At 50.7% G+C, this 16,808-nt stretch overlaps 1 protein-coding gene across 5 annotated transcripts in view; it reads right to left on the reverse strand.

Moving 5' to 3' along the window:
- Wscd2 (WSC domain containing 2) overlaps positions 1 to 16,808 on the reverse strand; it is a 95,811-nt gene that overhangs the window by 16,623 nt on the left and 62,380 nt on the right. For all 5 annotated transcript variants that reach the window (XM_075983280.1, XM_075983316.1, XM_075983308.1 and 2 more), the window contains 3 exons: positions 5,732 to 5,853; positions 3,732 to 3,906; positions 18 to 182 (listed from right to left, as the gene is read on the reverse strand). In XM_075983280.1, coding sequence (XP_075839395.1) covers positions 18 to 182; positions 3,732 to 3,906; positions 5,732 to 5,853 — 462 coding nt within the window. The remainder of the gene's footprint in view (positions 1 to 17; positions 183 to 3,731; positions 3,907 to 5,731; positions 5,854 to 16,808) is intronic.

Raw genomic sequence — 16,808 nt, forward strand, 5'->3', positions numbered from 1 at the left:
CCTTCCACCCCTCTCACCTTTGTTGTACAGAGAGCCATCGAAGTAGTAACTGCCGGTGTAGAAGCCGGTGGCCAGCTCAATGAGATGGCGGGCCCACGTGTTGCCGGCGCCCGGGAAGCTGGCGAGTGCGATGAGCTTCTTAGACTTGGCTGGGAGGAATCTTCTGTCCATGCACCGATTGTCTGCCGGAGGACAGACAGACGGGTCAGCACAGTACACCCCGGAGACATGGTTATACACGGAAGAGGAGGGGCACTCTATGTGCTGTGTCCAACAGGAGGATAAGCCTCCTCTCCATTCTCAGCCGTCCCCCCAGCTAGAAAGTGTCTCACAGTGAATCGGCTGCCGAGGTGCAACTTGACCTTCAACTTGATGGGGCTGAGAGCCCTGCCCACAGGGACCCAACCCACCCACTGCAGTTTTTACCTAGCCAGAAGGTTCTCTGGTCTCTTTTGTGCTTAGAGGGTCAAGGGTCATCAAGTGATCATGGGCCACCACACTTAAAAGGTGCCTCTCCTTCTATGGAAATGGGACTTAGAAGAAATCCCAATCAATTGTTGCATTGTAATTAATGTTTCCCACTGGGGACCACACTTCCTTCGGAGTGACAGGGGACAAGGGGCGGAGAGAAGTGTAACTCAGTAAAATAGTACTAGAGGGCAAACGGGAGCCTCTGGCTATGCCCTAGGCAATAATTTACTTCTTTTCATAACAAAAGCTTAGCTGTGGGGGAGGGACACAGAACCTATCCCTTAATTTCCCACTAAACAGAATTCTCCACACAAACCTTCCTGGGAGGTCATGGGCTGGCTTTGCCGTTAGGGCTGTTTTTTCAGTGTTAAAATTTATTTTGTTTCATTGGTTCTGAAGCCCCATAAACCAAGGCTGCAGGCTGTGTTTTCTTGACTCTGGGAAGGGCAGACCCAATTGTCCAGCCTTTACACTGGGTTTCACCTCCCTGGAGCACACTATCCTCACTTCTGACCGCTCAGAGAGGAGTGTCAGCATGCCTGTGAGAAGCCGCGGTTAGGGGTGAAGTCTGAGATCCTGATCACCGGGCTTTGAACCCCATCTCTGCCCTGCTCCAGCTGTGTGGCTCTGGCCACACTGCTCGACCTCTCTGCATTCAGTCACCCATTTGTAAGGTGGTCACCACAGCAAGCATGCCATGGGGGCACTGGAGGGTTCACGGGCTAAGGTGGTGAAGAGGGTTCACGGAGCTGAGCACACAGGTGCTGTTAGTTCCCACCAGGACCACAGGACTTATCGTACAGAAGAACCACGGTGGACCAAAATCTGGGTAGTTTACAAAATCTCTGGTGCACACCTCTCCTCAGGGTGGAGGATCTGCTCGAGAGCCTTGGGCAGTCTGGGGTGGTTTGCTGGGATAAGAGCAGAGATGTTATCTGCTGTAGAAGAGCCATCAGCAACCAGCAGGGCCTCAGCAAAGTCACTCACAGTCACAGTGCAGATAGTCTGTGTAAGACTCTGTCCTCCAGGCCAGGGCCATGCAGCTCTACCCAGACGCCCGATGCATCCCAGAAACCAGCACACTCCTTCACCTTCACTGGACTGTAAACGAGCGGTGGGATTGCCTGCTAGGGACCACCAGACGCTTGACCAGGATCGTTATGCAAATCACAAACAGGAATCTGCCACTTCCCTCTAGGGTGCTGGCATGCGAGAGCACAGACTGTCTTGCATGCACTTTTGCTGTGGACACACTTATGCAGTGTCCAGGAGCTTGTCTGTCTATGCATTGTTGCTAGGAGGTAATCTGCCTGGAGATGTACCATTTGCTCTCCAGACTCCAGATGGCTTGGGGATGTTCTTTCCATTGTGAGTTGAGGATTCTAGCATGGTCTTTGGAGTCATCTCTGAAGGCACATTGCTCTCATATGTAGGATTATGGCCAATTCCCTAACCCTCTACTATCTGTAAAATGGGGACAGCTCTGCTCATTGGCTAATTATGGCCTTTACATCACAGGGTGGGCTGAGGCTTAGCCTGAGGCTGGTGCACAGTGGATGGCCAGAGTATCCATGCTGGTATATATCCAGGGGTTTCCTTAGGTTTTGTTCCAGCATGAGTACCCAACCCCACACCCACTTCTCTCTGAGATGCCCCAGCCAGGAATAAAGGTTTATAATCTGTCTGCAGCAAGTCCCTCAGCTAGTCTGATGCTCACTTTCCCAGGGAAGGAGGAATGACCATTGATCCCACCTCACAGGACAGCTGTGGGGAGGAAAGTATATATGAAGGCCTTAGCACTGAGCCTGGAGTAGAGTAAGGCCCAAGAAACTCATTATGCCATCTCATCACCAATTTAATCATCACCCTCATCACTATCGTATTGTCATCACCATAATCAAACCATATCATGATCACCACCATCATCACCGTCACTACCATCACCACCACCATCATTATCATCATTATCCCAGCTTGCTTCTCTGTTGCTGTAACATGAAACCGACCAACGGAAAGGGTCTGTTTGGCTAACATGTCCCAGTTACAGCCATTCACTGAGAGAAGTGAAGGCAGGCACTCGGCAGGAGAAGAGGCAGGAACTGTGGAGGAAAGCTGTTTACTGACTAGCTTTCCACGGCTTGCTCAGTTTGCTTTTCTATACAATCCACGGTCATCTGCCTAGGGTGTGGTACCACCCACAGTGGGCTAGAGCCTCTCACCTCAGTTATTAACAAAGAGAACGCCCCACAGACTTGCCTATACGCAATCTGATGGGGACAATTTCTCAGTTGAGATTCCCCTTTCCCAGATGTATATAGGTTTATGCCAAGTTGACAAAAACTAACAAGCCCAAGTGCATCTTCATCACCATTATCATCAACACCACATTATGACCATCATCACCATTATCATCACCATCATCGTCACTATCATCAACAACAAATCATGACCATCATCAACACCATTATCACTACCTTCATCAACACCAAATCGTAACTGCAATCACCATTATCATTATATCATCATCAACACCGCATCATGACCGTCGTCATCACCGTCATCATCACTATCATCAACACCTCAAGAAGACTGTCATTACAATCATCATCACAATCTTCATCAACACCGCATCATGGCCATCATTGCCATCACTGTCATCATCACTATCATCATCAATACCACAACAATACTGTCATCACAGTCTTCATCAACACCCCATCGTGACCATCATCACCACCATCACTTTCATCTTACCATTCTAGCCACTGTCACATCACTACACTTGGCACCCCACACAGGTGGTAGAGAGAGACAAACAGTCAGTGAGGGCTCTACTGGCAAAGAAGGGAAGAGAGGGAAAGGATGATCGAGACACAATGATAGAATCCCAGAACTGAAAAGGACCTTGGAGGCCAACCATCTACAGCTTCATTTTCCAAATGAAGAAACTGAGGCTGAGACAGTTGGTGTGAGCTGTTCAAGATCACTGCTGGGTCTGTATTGGAGGAGAGGAGACCCAGGGCTCTCTTTCCACTCACTCACTCTCACTGCCTCTAAGGGTCCCCAGTGATGAGGGGCAGACATAGGGTCATCAGAACTTCCTCTCAGACACTTCCTTTGTCTTCTACCCAGGAGCCCTAGGCCTAGGCAACGTCACCAGTCCAGTCCTCTGTTCTCTTCTTCCCACGCTGCAGGCTTTAGGAAACAGACCGGCCAGGACACCTCTGGGAAGGAGGGTCTGTCGAGGCAGGCTGGCTTACCTTGGACCTGTGTCTGGTACACAATGAAGTAGCTGGGGTTCCCACAGCTCTCAAACTCTTCAGCACTGCACTTCTGTGCACACAGCTGCTCATCCTCCCGGTCATGAAGAGGGAATCGTGTCGTAGGAAACCCGCAGTGGCAAGCGGTGCCAGCGAGAGCTGCCAGGGGGTACTCCTGGGCATGAGAAGAGAGGGTGAGTCACCTGGTCCTTTTACGGCCCAACCATCCTCCTCCCCAGACATCAGCAGCTACCCTCCCTGGCAGACTGCCTCCATTCCAGTACTTGTGTTGATTAACTGTTTATCTCATTCCTTATTTGAAATAAGACTTCAGGATAAACCTGGTAACCGTAACCAGGAAGATCAGTGGAGAAGCGGGTTCCCACACATTCCCACGCAGCAAAGGGAGACCCATAGACTATACCAGCTCTTCCCATCTGTTGACTCCATGGTGAGGTTTAAAAAACATTCCAGAAAAGTACTATCTCGTCAATGAACACCTGGACCTTTCCTTTCCCTCAGCGATCACCATAGCAACTCCTTACACAGCATTAGTACCAAATTAGGGCTTAGAAGTCACCTAGAGCTGAGGATGTGCAGGGCCTCTGCAGAACCTTGACAGTTCAGTAAGACGCAGGCAAGGCAGGGCGTGCTGGAACTCAAACCCAGGACACTAAATGGCTAGTGTTGGTAAATGCTGCCCGGGTTCTGCTGTGAGTGAGCCTGGGGTCAATGCCATCTTTTCTGGCAAAAGGGATTCACTGGGAGCTGTGGTAGAGAGAGTCAGCACTACACAGACACTTTCCCTGGGAGCCTGGGAGAGAGTCAAGGACACATGCCTTTGTTGATCTTGCCCCTGTCTTTTGTGTGACTGTCACACAGTTCACATCTTGGGAAATGTTGTAAATCATCCATTGATCATGTGTCCATGTGCATACCATAGTGTGCATGCGGAGGGCAGAGGGCAGCATGCAGAAACCAGGTCTCTCCTTCTGCCGTGTGGGTCCTGGGAATCAAACCCAGGTCTTCAAACTTGGTGGCAAGTCTTTACCCACTGAGACATCATGTTTGATGTGGGATTCCCCTCTGTATGCTAGGAATATGTTTTATTGTCATTGGTTAATAAAGAAGCTGCTTTCAGCCAGGTGGAAAATCCAAACAGACATAGATGTAGAGAAAGAGTAGATAGAGCGTCAGGGAGATGCCATGTAGCTGCCTAAGGAGAAAGACGCCTGCCAGAGCCCGCTGGAACCTTGCTGGTAAAACATGAGCCCCATGGTAAAATATAAAATAATAGAAGTGGGTTATATTAAAATGTAAGAGCTAGCTAGAAATATGCTTAAACTATTAGCCAGACAGTATTGCAATTAATATAATTTTTGTGTGATTATTCAGGTCTGGATAAACGACAAACGAGCAGCTCTGCCTACACTTGTTGGCCCAAATCTGTGTGCTTTTAAACCAAAAGGATATAGGTGTGCACACCCAAAGAAGCCTTGGGTTGTCTCCTTGGACCCTAGGCTAATTCTGTCCGGTTGGCTCCCAAACCAGATGCAGACCAGATTTCCCCGTGGTCACAGGTTCAGGAAGACTCAGGAGAGAAAAGCACACAGCACATACCGTGAGCTCTGCTCCCACGGTGCTCGCTTTCTCAGATAGTTTACAGGAACTCCTTAGACGCAGAGAGAAAGGCGGCATGCACCTGGGTGCCACCGGGCCACCACTGATGTCACTACCTACCTAGGAGTGTTTATTGTGCCTCCTCAGGCCTCCTCAATCTCACACTCCCTCACCACTAGATGCAAGGAGGCAACTCCTGCCTCTCTGTGTGACTCTACCGCCTTGAATCCATGAACTAATGTATTCCTGTCTCATCACAGCCACGACCTGTGACCTCATCTGTTGCGAGTGACTGTGACTGATCCAGCCCATATCCTGCTCCTTGGACTTCCTGACACCCTGTCCTTGCATCCCGAATGCCGCAAACAGCCCTAGCTTACCTTCTCTGTGCAGAGGTCCACACACCTGTCTACAGACATGTTTGGCATGGCGACTGTCACAGGCAAGGCCAGGGAGAGGTTGTTCGGTCGGCGGAAGCAGCCCCTGAATACAGCACTTCCATCTGAAGAGGCAGATAGAGCTGTCAGACCTAGGGACAGCTAATTTTGATCATCAACCTGATCATGTCTGGAACCAATTAAAGCCCAGGAAGCATGAGAGGGATTTTCTTGATTGGATCACTTGAGTTGAGAAGATCCACCCTGAATCTGGACCACACCTTTAGGGGCAGCCCCATAAAAGGACAAGGAAGAAAGCTGCTGCCTTTGGCCTACTTGCTCTCATTCTTACTGGCAAGTTCATCTGTCTTGTCCCTGAGACATTCCCTCGCTGATATTAGAATCCACATCTTCAGGATCGGATCCCAGTGTAGACTGAAGACCAGCAGCTTTCTAGAATTTCCTGGGGCTGGACTGGGGCTGTTAACAATTAGACTCAAGGACTGAACAGCTACCAGACCCTTAGCCTTTCTATCAGAAGACAGCAATTGTTGGACTGTTCAGACCACAGCCTGTATGTAAGTCATTCCAATAAATTCCCTTCTGGAAGGAAAATCTAGAGAAAGCAGAATCTGCCTGAGGTCACACAGCAAGTCAAAACAGACAGGAAAAGCACCGGCTTACTCCTGGTGAACTGAGCTCAGAATTTCAGGGGGCGCTCCTTTGCCCTGGCATTTGTGTCAAGAGGTGGTCGAGATGGGTTTACCTTACCCCTTTTCTTTTTTGGCCCCCCTGTGCCTCATGTGGTGCTGCCCCACTCAAGGAACAGACACATGGCATGCAGGGTTTTTCACATTCTCATAAGGGCCAGCACTGCAGGACGCAGGGATCAAAGCATCTGGCAGCATCCTGGGTACCACCCTTCCTCTCAGCTCCAGGGTCCCTCTTCCTCCCCTGTGCTGGGCTTTAGGGGAAAGTCCCCGACCTCAGACATCTCTGCTGACCCAGAACGGACTCAGATTGGCTGCAAGAGTTGCTATAGTGGCAAGAGATGGGAGGGGACTCTTTTTAAGATGCTTAACCTGGAAACACCCAGTGGCATAGTAGAAGACTGGGAGCCCACTGCTGTGTCCCCAAGAGGAGTCGCCCCTGAAGAAAACATCTGGAACCATGGTCTTTGGCTGGCTTTGGGGAAGCAGAGCCTGGGGTAAGAGTACAGTGGAAAGCTCTGGATTGGGAAATGTGGAACTCTGATGGGTTCAGGAAGGGGGTGAGTGCATCTCTCTTTCTCTAATAAAAGCTTTTCTTCTCTATTCCTTTCCGGAATGAATATGTATTTTATGTAAGTAAGAAAAGCAGGATGTGGCCCCTGTGATCTGTTGCAAGGCTCATGGAGCTTATTTCAAAATCTATCGGCCTTGGTTTGAGTCTCAGATCTTGCTTTCTTGCAGTGCTGGAACCAACTCAAGTTCCTAGTACAGTCTAGGCTTGCTCTCCCACTGAGTTACACCCCAGCTCTTTACTGCTCAGATCTTGACTTGAATGTTTTTTCCAGAATCAATCATGACAAAGAACCGAACTCTTGAGCACAGGATCAGGGACTGATGGCACTTACACTTACTGAGCACCGTAGAAGTACCAGCATGTTCCAGTCTCCTGAAAATTTTGCAAGGGGCCTAGGGGTGTGGCTTGGTTGGTAGAGGCTTGCCTAGCACGTACAAAACCCTGGTTCCATCCCCAGTACCACATAAACCAGGCATAGGGACAAAAGACTGTAATCCTAGCACTTGGGAACTGGAGGCAGGAAGGTCAGAATTCAAGGTCAGCCTTGGCTACCTAGTGAATTTGAGGCCAGCCTGGGCTATGGAACGAAACAAACTCCAAAAGTCTGCAAGAGTCAAACTCACTGAGAAAGTTCGATGAGAAACTAAGAAGCAACTGTTGTAGAGGTGCCCCACTCTTCCCAGCTGCTCTCAGAGCAAAGGAAGCGCGGAGGGCACAGGCCTCCAGCTCGGCGGATCTGAGAGTTGTAGGGCAGATCCACATCCTGGTGCATACACACCTTAGATTCATGGGCTGGCAAGGGAAGGAGAATTTCTTCCATGCAGGAGATGCCAGCGTTCAGGAATAGCATGTCTAAATTTTAGGTCTCAAATATACCCTCATGGTCATTTCTACCATCCGACACCTGCGGCCTGAGCTCACGGTGGCACTGGCCCACAGCACAGGCATTGCACAGGCTTCCAGGGTAATTCTTTTTTTTTTTTTTTTTTTTTTTGGTTTTTCGAGACAGGGTTTCTCTGTGGCTTTAGAACCTGTCCTGGAACTAGCTCTGTAGACCAGGCTGGTCTCGAACTCACAGAGATCCGCCTGCCTCTGCCTCCCGAGTGCTGGGATTAAAGGCCTGCGCCACCACCGCCCGGCTCCAGGGTAATTCTTATGTCACGCCAGGGTGTGTGCTGTCCTGCGCTGTCTCAGGTTTCTATCTGGGACAGGAGGGGCTGGAGGCAGCAGCACTGGGAAGAATGCAGCTCATTCTGTGCAGTCTCTCCAGGCCTCAGTTTCCCTGCATGGACATGGGGAGCAGAGACTGGACTACCTTATCAAGAGAGCACTTGGGAAAGTATGGATTCACCTTTGATTAGCACAACATCTTGAGGCTTCACCAGCACTGAGCCCTGTACAGCACCTCTCTCTAGCACCCAAAAAAGACACCAATGCCCCACAGAGAAACGCCAGAGTTGCCCATCCAGCTGCATGGGTGGGTACAGAGGAGGAAGCCCCCTTAGACCACCTGGGGGCTGGTGAAAGAAGCTCACCTATTTGCCAAGCAGGGGAGGGAAGGGAAGGGAGCGTGGTGTCTGAGCGTAAGGTTTAGAGAATAAGGCAGGAAGCCTACACAATAACCCATATGATCTCTGTTGGCCAGAGAGCTCTTTTAGCTGGATGCCAGCTCAGGTCATGGGGCAGTGAGGCGCTGGCTTGGTATTTGTCTCCTTCCTGCTCCGACAGTTCTCACTGAGGCTGTGCTGACCTGGGCTTGGGTATCTTGGAGCCTGTCTCTCTTCATAGTAGCCGTATGAACTGTAGCTGTAGCCGAGCCGTTCTGTGTCCCTTCCTATCACCCTGATGGTGCCTAAGACCCTCAGAAAGGACAGAGTTGAGTCAGAAGGGGTGAAAAGTGTTGAGGTACATGGGAAGGAATGTGTCTGTCTACATCCAAGGGGATGAGGGGATGGGAATGAGGGCACAAAGGGCCTGACCTCACCAAGTGTGTGTGTGGACAGTGGGAAGGTGTGGGTGGGATGTGTGTATGTGAGATTGTCCATGATGGATCTACCTGTTTGGGCACACAGATTCCAGACTTGGAGAGGCAGGTGGGACCCTGTGGGCTTCTTCAGGGGCAGTCCTGGGCTCTGGGAGTGGGTATGTGTCTATCTGCCCTGCTGGATAGCCATTTAGCCATGGCAGGGATCCCTTCACCTAGCTCAGGACAAGGCTGACCTAAGTTAACCTGCCACTCTGGGCTGACCCACAGAATACACGGGGGTCCAGTATTTCCCAAGGGTCCTTTGAGCAGCCAGGTCTGAATCTAAGAGGCAATGTACTTTGCAGAGGGGGAGCAGGAGAGGCGGGCCTTGGCCAGAGTCCAGTCCACATGGGGAAGTCTCTTCCCAGAAAGGTAAGTGCTTCTGGGGCTGGAGAGATGGCTCAGAGGTTAAGGACACTGACTGTTCTTCCAGAGGTCCTGAGTTCAATTCCCAGCAACCACATGGTGGCTCACAACCTTCTAAAATGAGATCTGGTGCCCTCTTCTGGCATGCAGGCATACATGGAGGCAGAACACTGTATTGTATACATCGTAAATAAAGTCTTAAAAAAAACATTTTTTTTTTTTAAAATGGTAAGCACTTCCCTGACTTCCCACAGCCTGAATGTTCTCAGGGCCTAGATTAGGAATGATATGGAGGAGCCTTGTAATCTGCGGCAGGTCCTCCTCTGTACCTGCTGCCCTGAGAAAAGCGGGAGAGAAGCATAGAGTCTCAGCCTGGGCATCAGGAGTCCAGACTGCAAAGGGCAGGGAGAGAATGAGGACTTTGCAGCCAGTGCCACTGAGAGGAGTCTACTTTGTCCTGTAAGCAGCTGCTCATGAGTGGAGCCAGGGAGAAGGGCTGAACAGGAAGCCCTGACTTCAGATAAGGTGAGGATTGCTGAGCCGCAAAGCAACAGAGACAGCAGCTTGGGGAACAGGTCCAGAGGGCAGCAGGGTGGGAGTCAGCTCCAGCAGCAGCAGTGTCTCAGGTGTAGGATGCTCCTGTTGAGCCCCTGGGGAAGACTGCAGAGCCACAGGGCTCCTGAAGCCCAGGAGAAGATGGAGGAGGCTTCTAAGTCAGCAAGGAAAGGGTCCTGGGAGCCCAGTGGAGGCCATTTCTGTCTTTAAGTGATTGTCCACTACAGCCTGGTCAACTGGACACTGAGCATGCTAATGGTGGCTGGACTCTGGTCTCCTCACTGCCTTCCTTCTCCCTTCTTTTCTATGGGTCACAAGAATGTCTGCTTACTGTCTCTTAGATTTGAAAATAAAACTGAGGTGGCCAGTGGCTTCCTTTGGCCTCTGTGGCATAAAGATATTTGGATTTCCACAGGACTAGATGATGTTTTCATGCTGGAGAATCTCTGGAGTCAGGGCAAAGTCGACTTCTCTGGGTTAGTGAATTTAGAGGATCACCTTCACGTTTCACTGAGCCTCAGTTTTCCTCATCTGTGAAAGGGGTTGTCCTTTATTTCACTTGTACACACAGAGGCTTGGGACTAAGCAGCAGCTACTGTCCGTATTCCTTTAATATGCACACCCACCCCAGGACAGGATGAGGGTGGCCAGACACTATGCTCTAGTGTCTAGAAGAAACTTCCTTTGGAGCCACCCTCAGCCAGACATGGGTTGGAGTCGGGGAATCAATACTCCAGCCTTCTGTTCCTCTGAAGGCTGATGGGGGTTCCCGAGAGCTCCAGCGGGCCTAGGGGACTCTTCATGGGTGACTGGCTCCTTAAGACTCTTCATGGGCTGCTTCTGGTCTTGCTACTCCGTTCCCTAGCAGAGGCACCATGGCACCAGCCTCCAGTCACCTTGTATCCGGGGAAACAGTGTAAGGGCTCAAGGAAGAATCCTTTCTAGAGGCCAGGGTCAGAGCCTTTCAGAGGCCACAGGTCGAGTTACACTTCCCTTTCACGTTCCACCATAGCCCTTACCATAGCAACCATAATGACTGTAACAGCGACTTCCATGTGCATCATGATGTCACGCGTATTTCATGCAGAGTCTCATTTGTCTTCACAGCAACCTGTGAGGCCATGCGAACTATGACCCTGTTCTACAGGCCGAGAGCCCAAGACATAGAAGGACCCGTCTCCAGGTCCCTCAGCCATCCTAGAAGGACCTGTCTTTAGGTCCCTCAGCCATCGGGAACAGAACTGGCCTGTACCCCAGTCTTTCTGCAGTCACCGGTGCTTTCTAACTTCTGAGTCTCCATGTGAGCTTTGCCCAACGCTAAGGTGGGGCTCTGGAGACCACACCAGCCATGCTTATTTCTAGGATTCTTCTCAGGCTCCATAGCAGGATCCTGAGGAGGTTGCAGAAGCCTGTGCTCCACACTTTGACAATGTCAGCTCTTATTGGCAGTCTATCAGGGACACTCACGACCCCCATTGGCTTGAACTTTTTACTAGAAAGAGTTGAGCAGAGCGACGGCACACTGCATGCTTTGGGGGCAGGTGCATGAAACCCAGCCACTTCAATGTTTTGGCGTGTCACAAAAAATGAGGTAAATGTTACCAGGCACCAGCTCAGAGGCAGCCCTGGAGGAATACTCCTTGGCTGGAAAGGGGCTACCACCCCCCGGGTTATTAGGCCAAGTTCATGGTATTAAAGATGCAGCTAGCGGATGATGCTAGCCAGAAGCTATTCTCAGCCAATGAGCTTCCTACAGTCAGAGAGGCACTGAATACACAAAGAACCTCCCTGTCTAAGAAGGGTTCAAGGTGGCTATTTTTATACATCACCAGAAGATCCTGTGGGTGTTGGAAATCCAAGTAGCTTGAACTAGGCAGCTCTCAGAGCAAACCCGCGGACTCTGTTAAAAGCAGCGCCACCATGCTGATACTGTCTAGACTCTCACTTGCTTTGTGGCCCCAGTGATGGTTGGGATTGTCCTTAACTTACAGACAACTCTCAGAGGTTCAGAATGGATCTGTAGGCTGGCCAGAGTCAGTGTAGCAAAGAAATAAAAATTGGAGTGGAAAAATTCACACCACTCCCTGTGTATGCCTGCCTGCCTTCATGAATTTTGCTTAGAGAAGCTCCGGCCAAGTCCACCTGTTACGATCAGTGCTGTCTCCTACTAGTGCCATATGTTAGCTTCTGGCAGAGACAGAGCTGGCAAGGTCTGTCCAAAGAGACAAGTTTCCTGGACAAGCTGGAGATAGGAGTATCAGGAAGGAAGTACCAGTGAGCAGAAACCAGAATACAAAAACCTCACAGAATTCTCCTTCAGACTCTCAAAGATGGGAGTCTCCAGAGCTAACATGGACAGAATTCACTACCCAAGCTAGCAGGTATTTGCGGGATTCTTCAGGGTTATTGTGAATTTCATAATGACTCATTAAGAAGGGGAAGGGGAGGAAAGGTGAGAGTAGAAACCTTAGTGGGGTGGAAGAGGGGAGGGGGAGAGGAGCAAGGTGGACGAAAGGACTGAGCCCAGGGAAAGCTGGGTGACAGTCACGGGTTTGAATTGCACCAGAGGGCGGTCAGCACCGTGGACAGCCACACACAAGGCACCCTGGGAACTCCCCTGGCTCAGCACAACTCTCAGCATCTTCTCCACAGGAACCCAGCATCTTTCAGGCAAACGTTTGCAGCCCCTTGTGACCTCCTAATTAATCACAACGTCTCCGACCACCAGCTGGTCCGTCCCTCGGGGAGAGAGCTGAACTCGATGGCACGTTTAGCAAACTGGTGAGACAAATGCAACCTCACCAAGAAGATAATCCATTTCTAGGTTCTTTGACATCGAGCCTGTGTGAAGGCAGAATGGCAGGGCATCTGTAGGGATCGACCTGACCCACCTCTGACATCTATAGGGATCGACCTGGCCCACCTCTGAATATCCTCACTGCTTGCTGCAGGAACAAGCGACCCCCTCACAGGCCCATCCGTGTGATGCTCAGGGAATAAATGCCCCGTGGGATCTTGAATGGAAGTGTTCTGTGTGTTTTCTCAAGAGACTCTGCAAATGGAGTCTTGTTTCTGCCCTCTCCATTTCCTGGAAAGGTCACTCGCTTCTTCACCTATGTAACCTGTGCTATTGGTCATGAGCCAGTGACTCGGACGACACACCTATCTTAGTTGTTTATGGCTAAAGCAGATCCCAGGTATGAGAGTCAAGGGTGCTTTGGAGTCGGGGCAAAGGCAACAGAGCCAGGAGACAGGAAACGGGTCAGGGGTGAGGGATCAAGGGACAAAGAAGTTAGGCAAAACTGAAACCTTATAGAAGCGATGTTCCAAATGGGAGTCAGAAACCCATTCCAGGCATTCGCAGTCTGTGGATGGCACCATGGCATTGGAAAGACATGCTGGTCACGCCTCCCAGTGTGCCTCCAGGCCTATTCAGGTCTAGACCTCTTTGCCAAGATTTCCCCCATGTTCCTTGGTAATGTGTCTCAGATCTGGGTGCTCTTTCCTTCTTTACTAGAGAAAGCTTTATCCACCATTTGAGGATCCCCACCAAATGTGCTGCCTTCTATGATGTCTGCCAGTGTGTCCCATGGAGTCATTTTTGTTCTTTGTATATCAGTTTCCACGGCGTACAATGGAGACAGATGAGGAAGATTATTCCAACGAGACATTAGCTGAATCTGGACTGTTGCTTCTGGCTGAATGCTGGTTTCTGGCTCACCTAGACTCTCCCCAGAAGAGGATTCCACTCAAGTGTCCCCTTGGCTCCTTCAGGCTGCCTCTGCTTACTCCCAACTGGCATCCAACTGCTACCCCAGGATTGTGGCTTCCCTGGAAGAGAGGCTACACCTCCCACGCTGCAGCTACATGAAAGTGCACAGTGCCCTGCTTTTCCATATGCCACACTGCTGACTGCTGAGTGGGAGCCTAGAAGGCATCCTGGCTGGACATCTGGTCAACCTCCTGTCTTGTTGCCCACACCACCTTCACTCTAGTCTCAAGGGAAGCAGCCTCGAGGCTTGGGCTTTCCTTTAGTTCTCTGGCGGATGGCTTCATTCCTTGCGTACCACCCTCTGGTAAGCAGAGGGTGTACAACTCTTCTCTGGGTAGAAATGACCCCGTCTCCTTTTAGACACGATACGACAGGCAGTACGATGCCACACTCAGGGCACTTTTACTATCACAGAGATGGGCAGGCTGAGTAGGGAGGATGCTTTCCTGCCAGCCAGTCCTCCCTCCATGTGTAAAGACCACTTCACATAAGAGATCCCCACCACCTATGTGTGTTATACATCTCATCCAATTGAGAAGCTTTTGGTTTAAGTGTTAGACCAGAGGATTGAGGGTCGTGGTGTCCCAGATTATCTAGTTAGCAAGACACACAACCTAAATCTTTCGCACCCATCCCAGGAGCATCCACAAGTAGCAGCAGCAGCAGCAGCATCCTCTCTAAGCGACTGTAACACTCTGAGGCCGTCTATTCAGATGGTCAACATATTTCCATTTTAATGACTTGATATCAGTACAAATGAAGTCAGTCATGAGGATGAGAAATCTGCCACTTTCTTAGAACCTTGTTGCGCCAATGGTCAGACCCAAGCCCACTGCACAGGTTTTTCTCCAGCTGAGATTTCCTCCCTCCGCACTCAGGCAGCTGGATCTTCAGACATGGACCAAATGGGGTAAGCATGCATTTGCAAACTGGTGACAAGCACAACCCTGTTAGCAGGAGGCCACCAAAGCTCAGGAACTCAAGCCCTGAACGTATCACCCAGTGACAGACTGTTACAGAGACAGCCTCAGAGAAGACACCCTGTCCCCACAGCCAACCAGGAACAAAGCTCCTGCCAAACTCAGCTATGCATTCCTGCCTCAGTGTACCAAGGATGGGGACTATGGACCAACAGCCTGGAACAGCCTGAGGGCATCTTAGGGATGTAGAACCCAGCTGTGTCTGGTAGTTCAGACCTGCCGTTCTAGCTACACTGGAGACTGAGACAGCGGCTTCACAGGTTCAAGGCTGCCGGGGCTTCGGACTGTTTAAGGATGAAGATAGGGGTGTAGAGAAGAGTTATCTAGCATGTCTGGGTTCCATGCCCTGCCACTGCAAAAGCCAAAATCCAAACCAAACGAGGTCATGGTTCTCCATCATCTCAGGCATCTAAAGACTTAGTTCCCCAGCTAGTGCTGTTTGGGGGAGGTTCTGGGGAGGTATGGCCTTGCTTGAGGAAGTATGTCACTAGGGGTGAACTTTGAGAGGTTTTTTTTTGTTGTTGTTTCTGTTTGTTTATTTTTGAGATAGGGTCCCAGTCTGCAGCCCTGGTTATTCTGGAACTTACTCTGTAGACCAGGCTGGCCTCAAACTCAGAGGCCTGCCTCTGCCTTCTGAGTACGAGATTAAAGGAGTGTGCCACCACACCCAGCCCTGGACTTCGAGATTCAAAGCCTGGTGCTATCTCTGTTTGCTCTCTGCTTCATGCCTGTGGCTGAGATGTGACTGTTCAGCCTTCTGCTCCTGGCTCCATGCTCTTCTCTTTCTAGAACCACAAGCACAAATAGACTCTTCCTTCCCCATGCTGCCTCGGCCATAGTGTTTTACCACAGCAGGAGAAAAGTGACAAGTAGTCTGAAGTGGAGCCTGGCTGACAAGCCCCAGGAGCCTGTGCCTGGCTAGTTTTATGTGTCAACTCGACTCAGGCTCAAGTCAGTTTGGAAGAGAAAATGCCCCTGCCACGTTGGTCTGCCTGTACTGTACTTTCGTTGATGACTGACGTGGGAGGGGCCCAGCCCTGGGTTGATGGTTCCGGGTGGTATAAGAAGACTGGGTGAGAAAGCCATGAGGACTAAGCCAATAAGCCGTGTTCCTTCATGGCCTCTGCTTCAGTTCCTGCCTTGAGAAGAGCCTGACAGTCTGGATGATGGTCTGTGAGGTGGAAGTGAGATTAACCCTCTTCTCCCCAAGTCGGTTTTATCGTAGGGTCTAGCACAGCAATAGAAACCCTGACGAAGGCGAAGCCCTTGTGGTTTTTCTTCCTGCCTGTGTGGGCCTTGGCAAAAGTCCTTCAATGCATAAAGCCTCATCTCCTCTCTGTGGATAGCAATGGTTGCCAGTGGCAACTCCTGGGAAAGGCTATGGGAAGAGACCTGGAGTCAAGCCTGACCTGAGCTTAGCACCTGGTTACCAGTGGACTCTTGACAAGCAGGTAAGAACTGGAACTCAACACCCCCTGCTTAGGAAGGGGCTGTGGGACAGCGGCTGCAGCAAAGACATCTCCTGCCTCTCCCACCACCTGCTCTCCTTGGTTGCAAACTACCAAGCTGGGAACATTGGCAAGCTCAGGGGAACTCTGAGAAGTCAGCGGAGCTAAAGAAAGTCCCCCACTGCTCAGAGTTGTGGCATTGCAATGGGTTTCTGGTCTCAAATGGAAGCAAGTAAAAGCAATGCCTCAGGCTTGCCCATCCTCCCTCCTTCCCCTTCCTTCTTCCACTTCTTTTTATTTTGTGGTCCTGGAGATTGAACCCAGGGCCTTGTTCACGACAGGCAAATGTTCTACCACTGAGCTACATCACCAACACCCTCCCACCCCTTCAACTTGTTTTGAGACTGGTTCTCACTATGTAGCCCAGGCTGGCCTCAAACTCTCTCTGTAGCCCAGGCTGGTCTTGACTTGGAATCATCTCCCACCAGCCTCCCCAGCAGCAGGGATGTCAGGCCTGTGCCACGAGGTCCGGCTTTCCTTGGGCCTACTTCCAAGGCTACTGTGAAGATGGCATGAAGTGCTCGGGAAAGGACAAAGGCTTTGTGCTCTATCTCAGAAGAGACAGGCCAAGATCAGGTTCAGCCCCAGG

The sequence above is a fragment of the Microtus pennsylvanicus genome, chromosome 1 (genome assembly GCF_037038515.1).
Source record: "Microtus pennsylvanicus isolate mMicPen1 chromosome 1, mMicPen1.hap1, whole genome shotgun sequence".
Lineage (NCBI taxonomy): Eukaryota > Metazoa > Chordata > Mammalia > Rodentia > Cricetidae > Microtus > Microtus pennsylvanicus.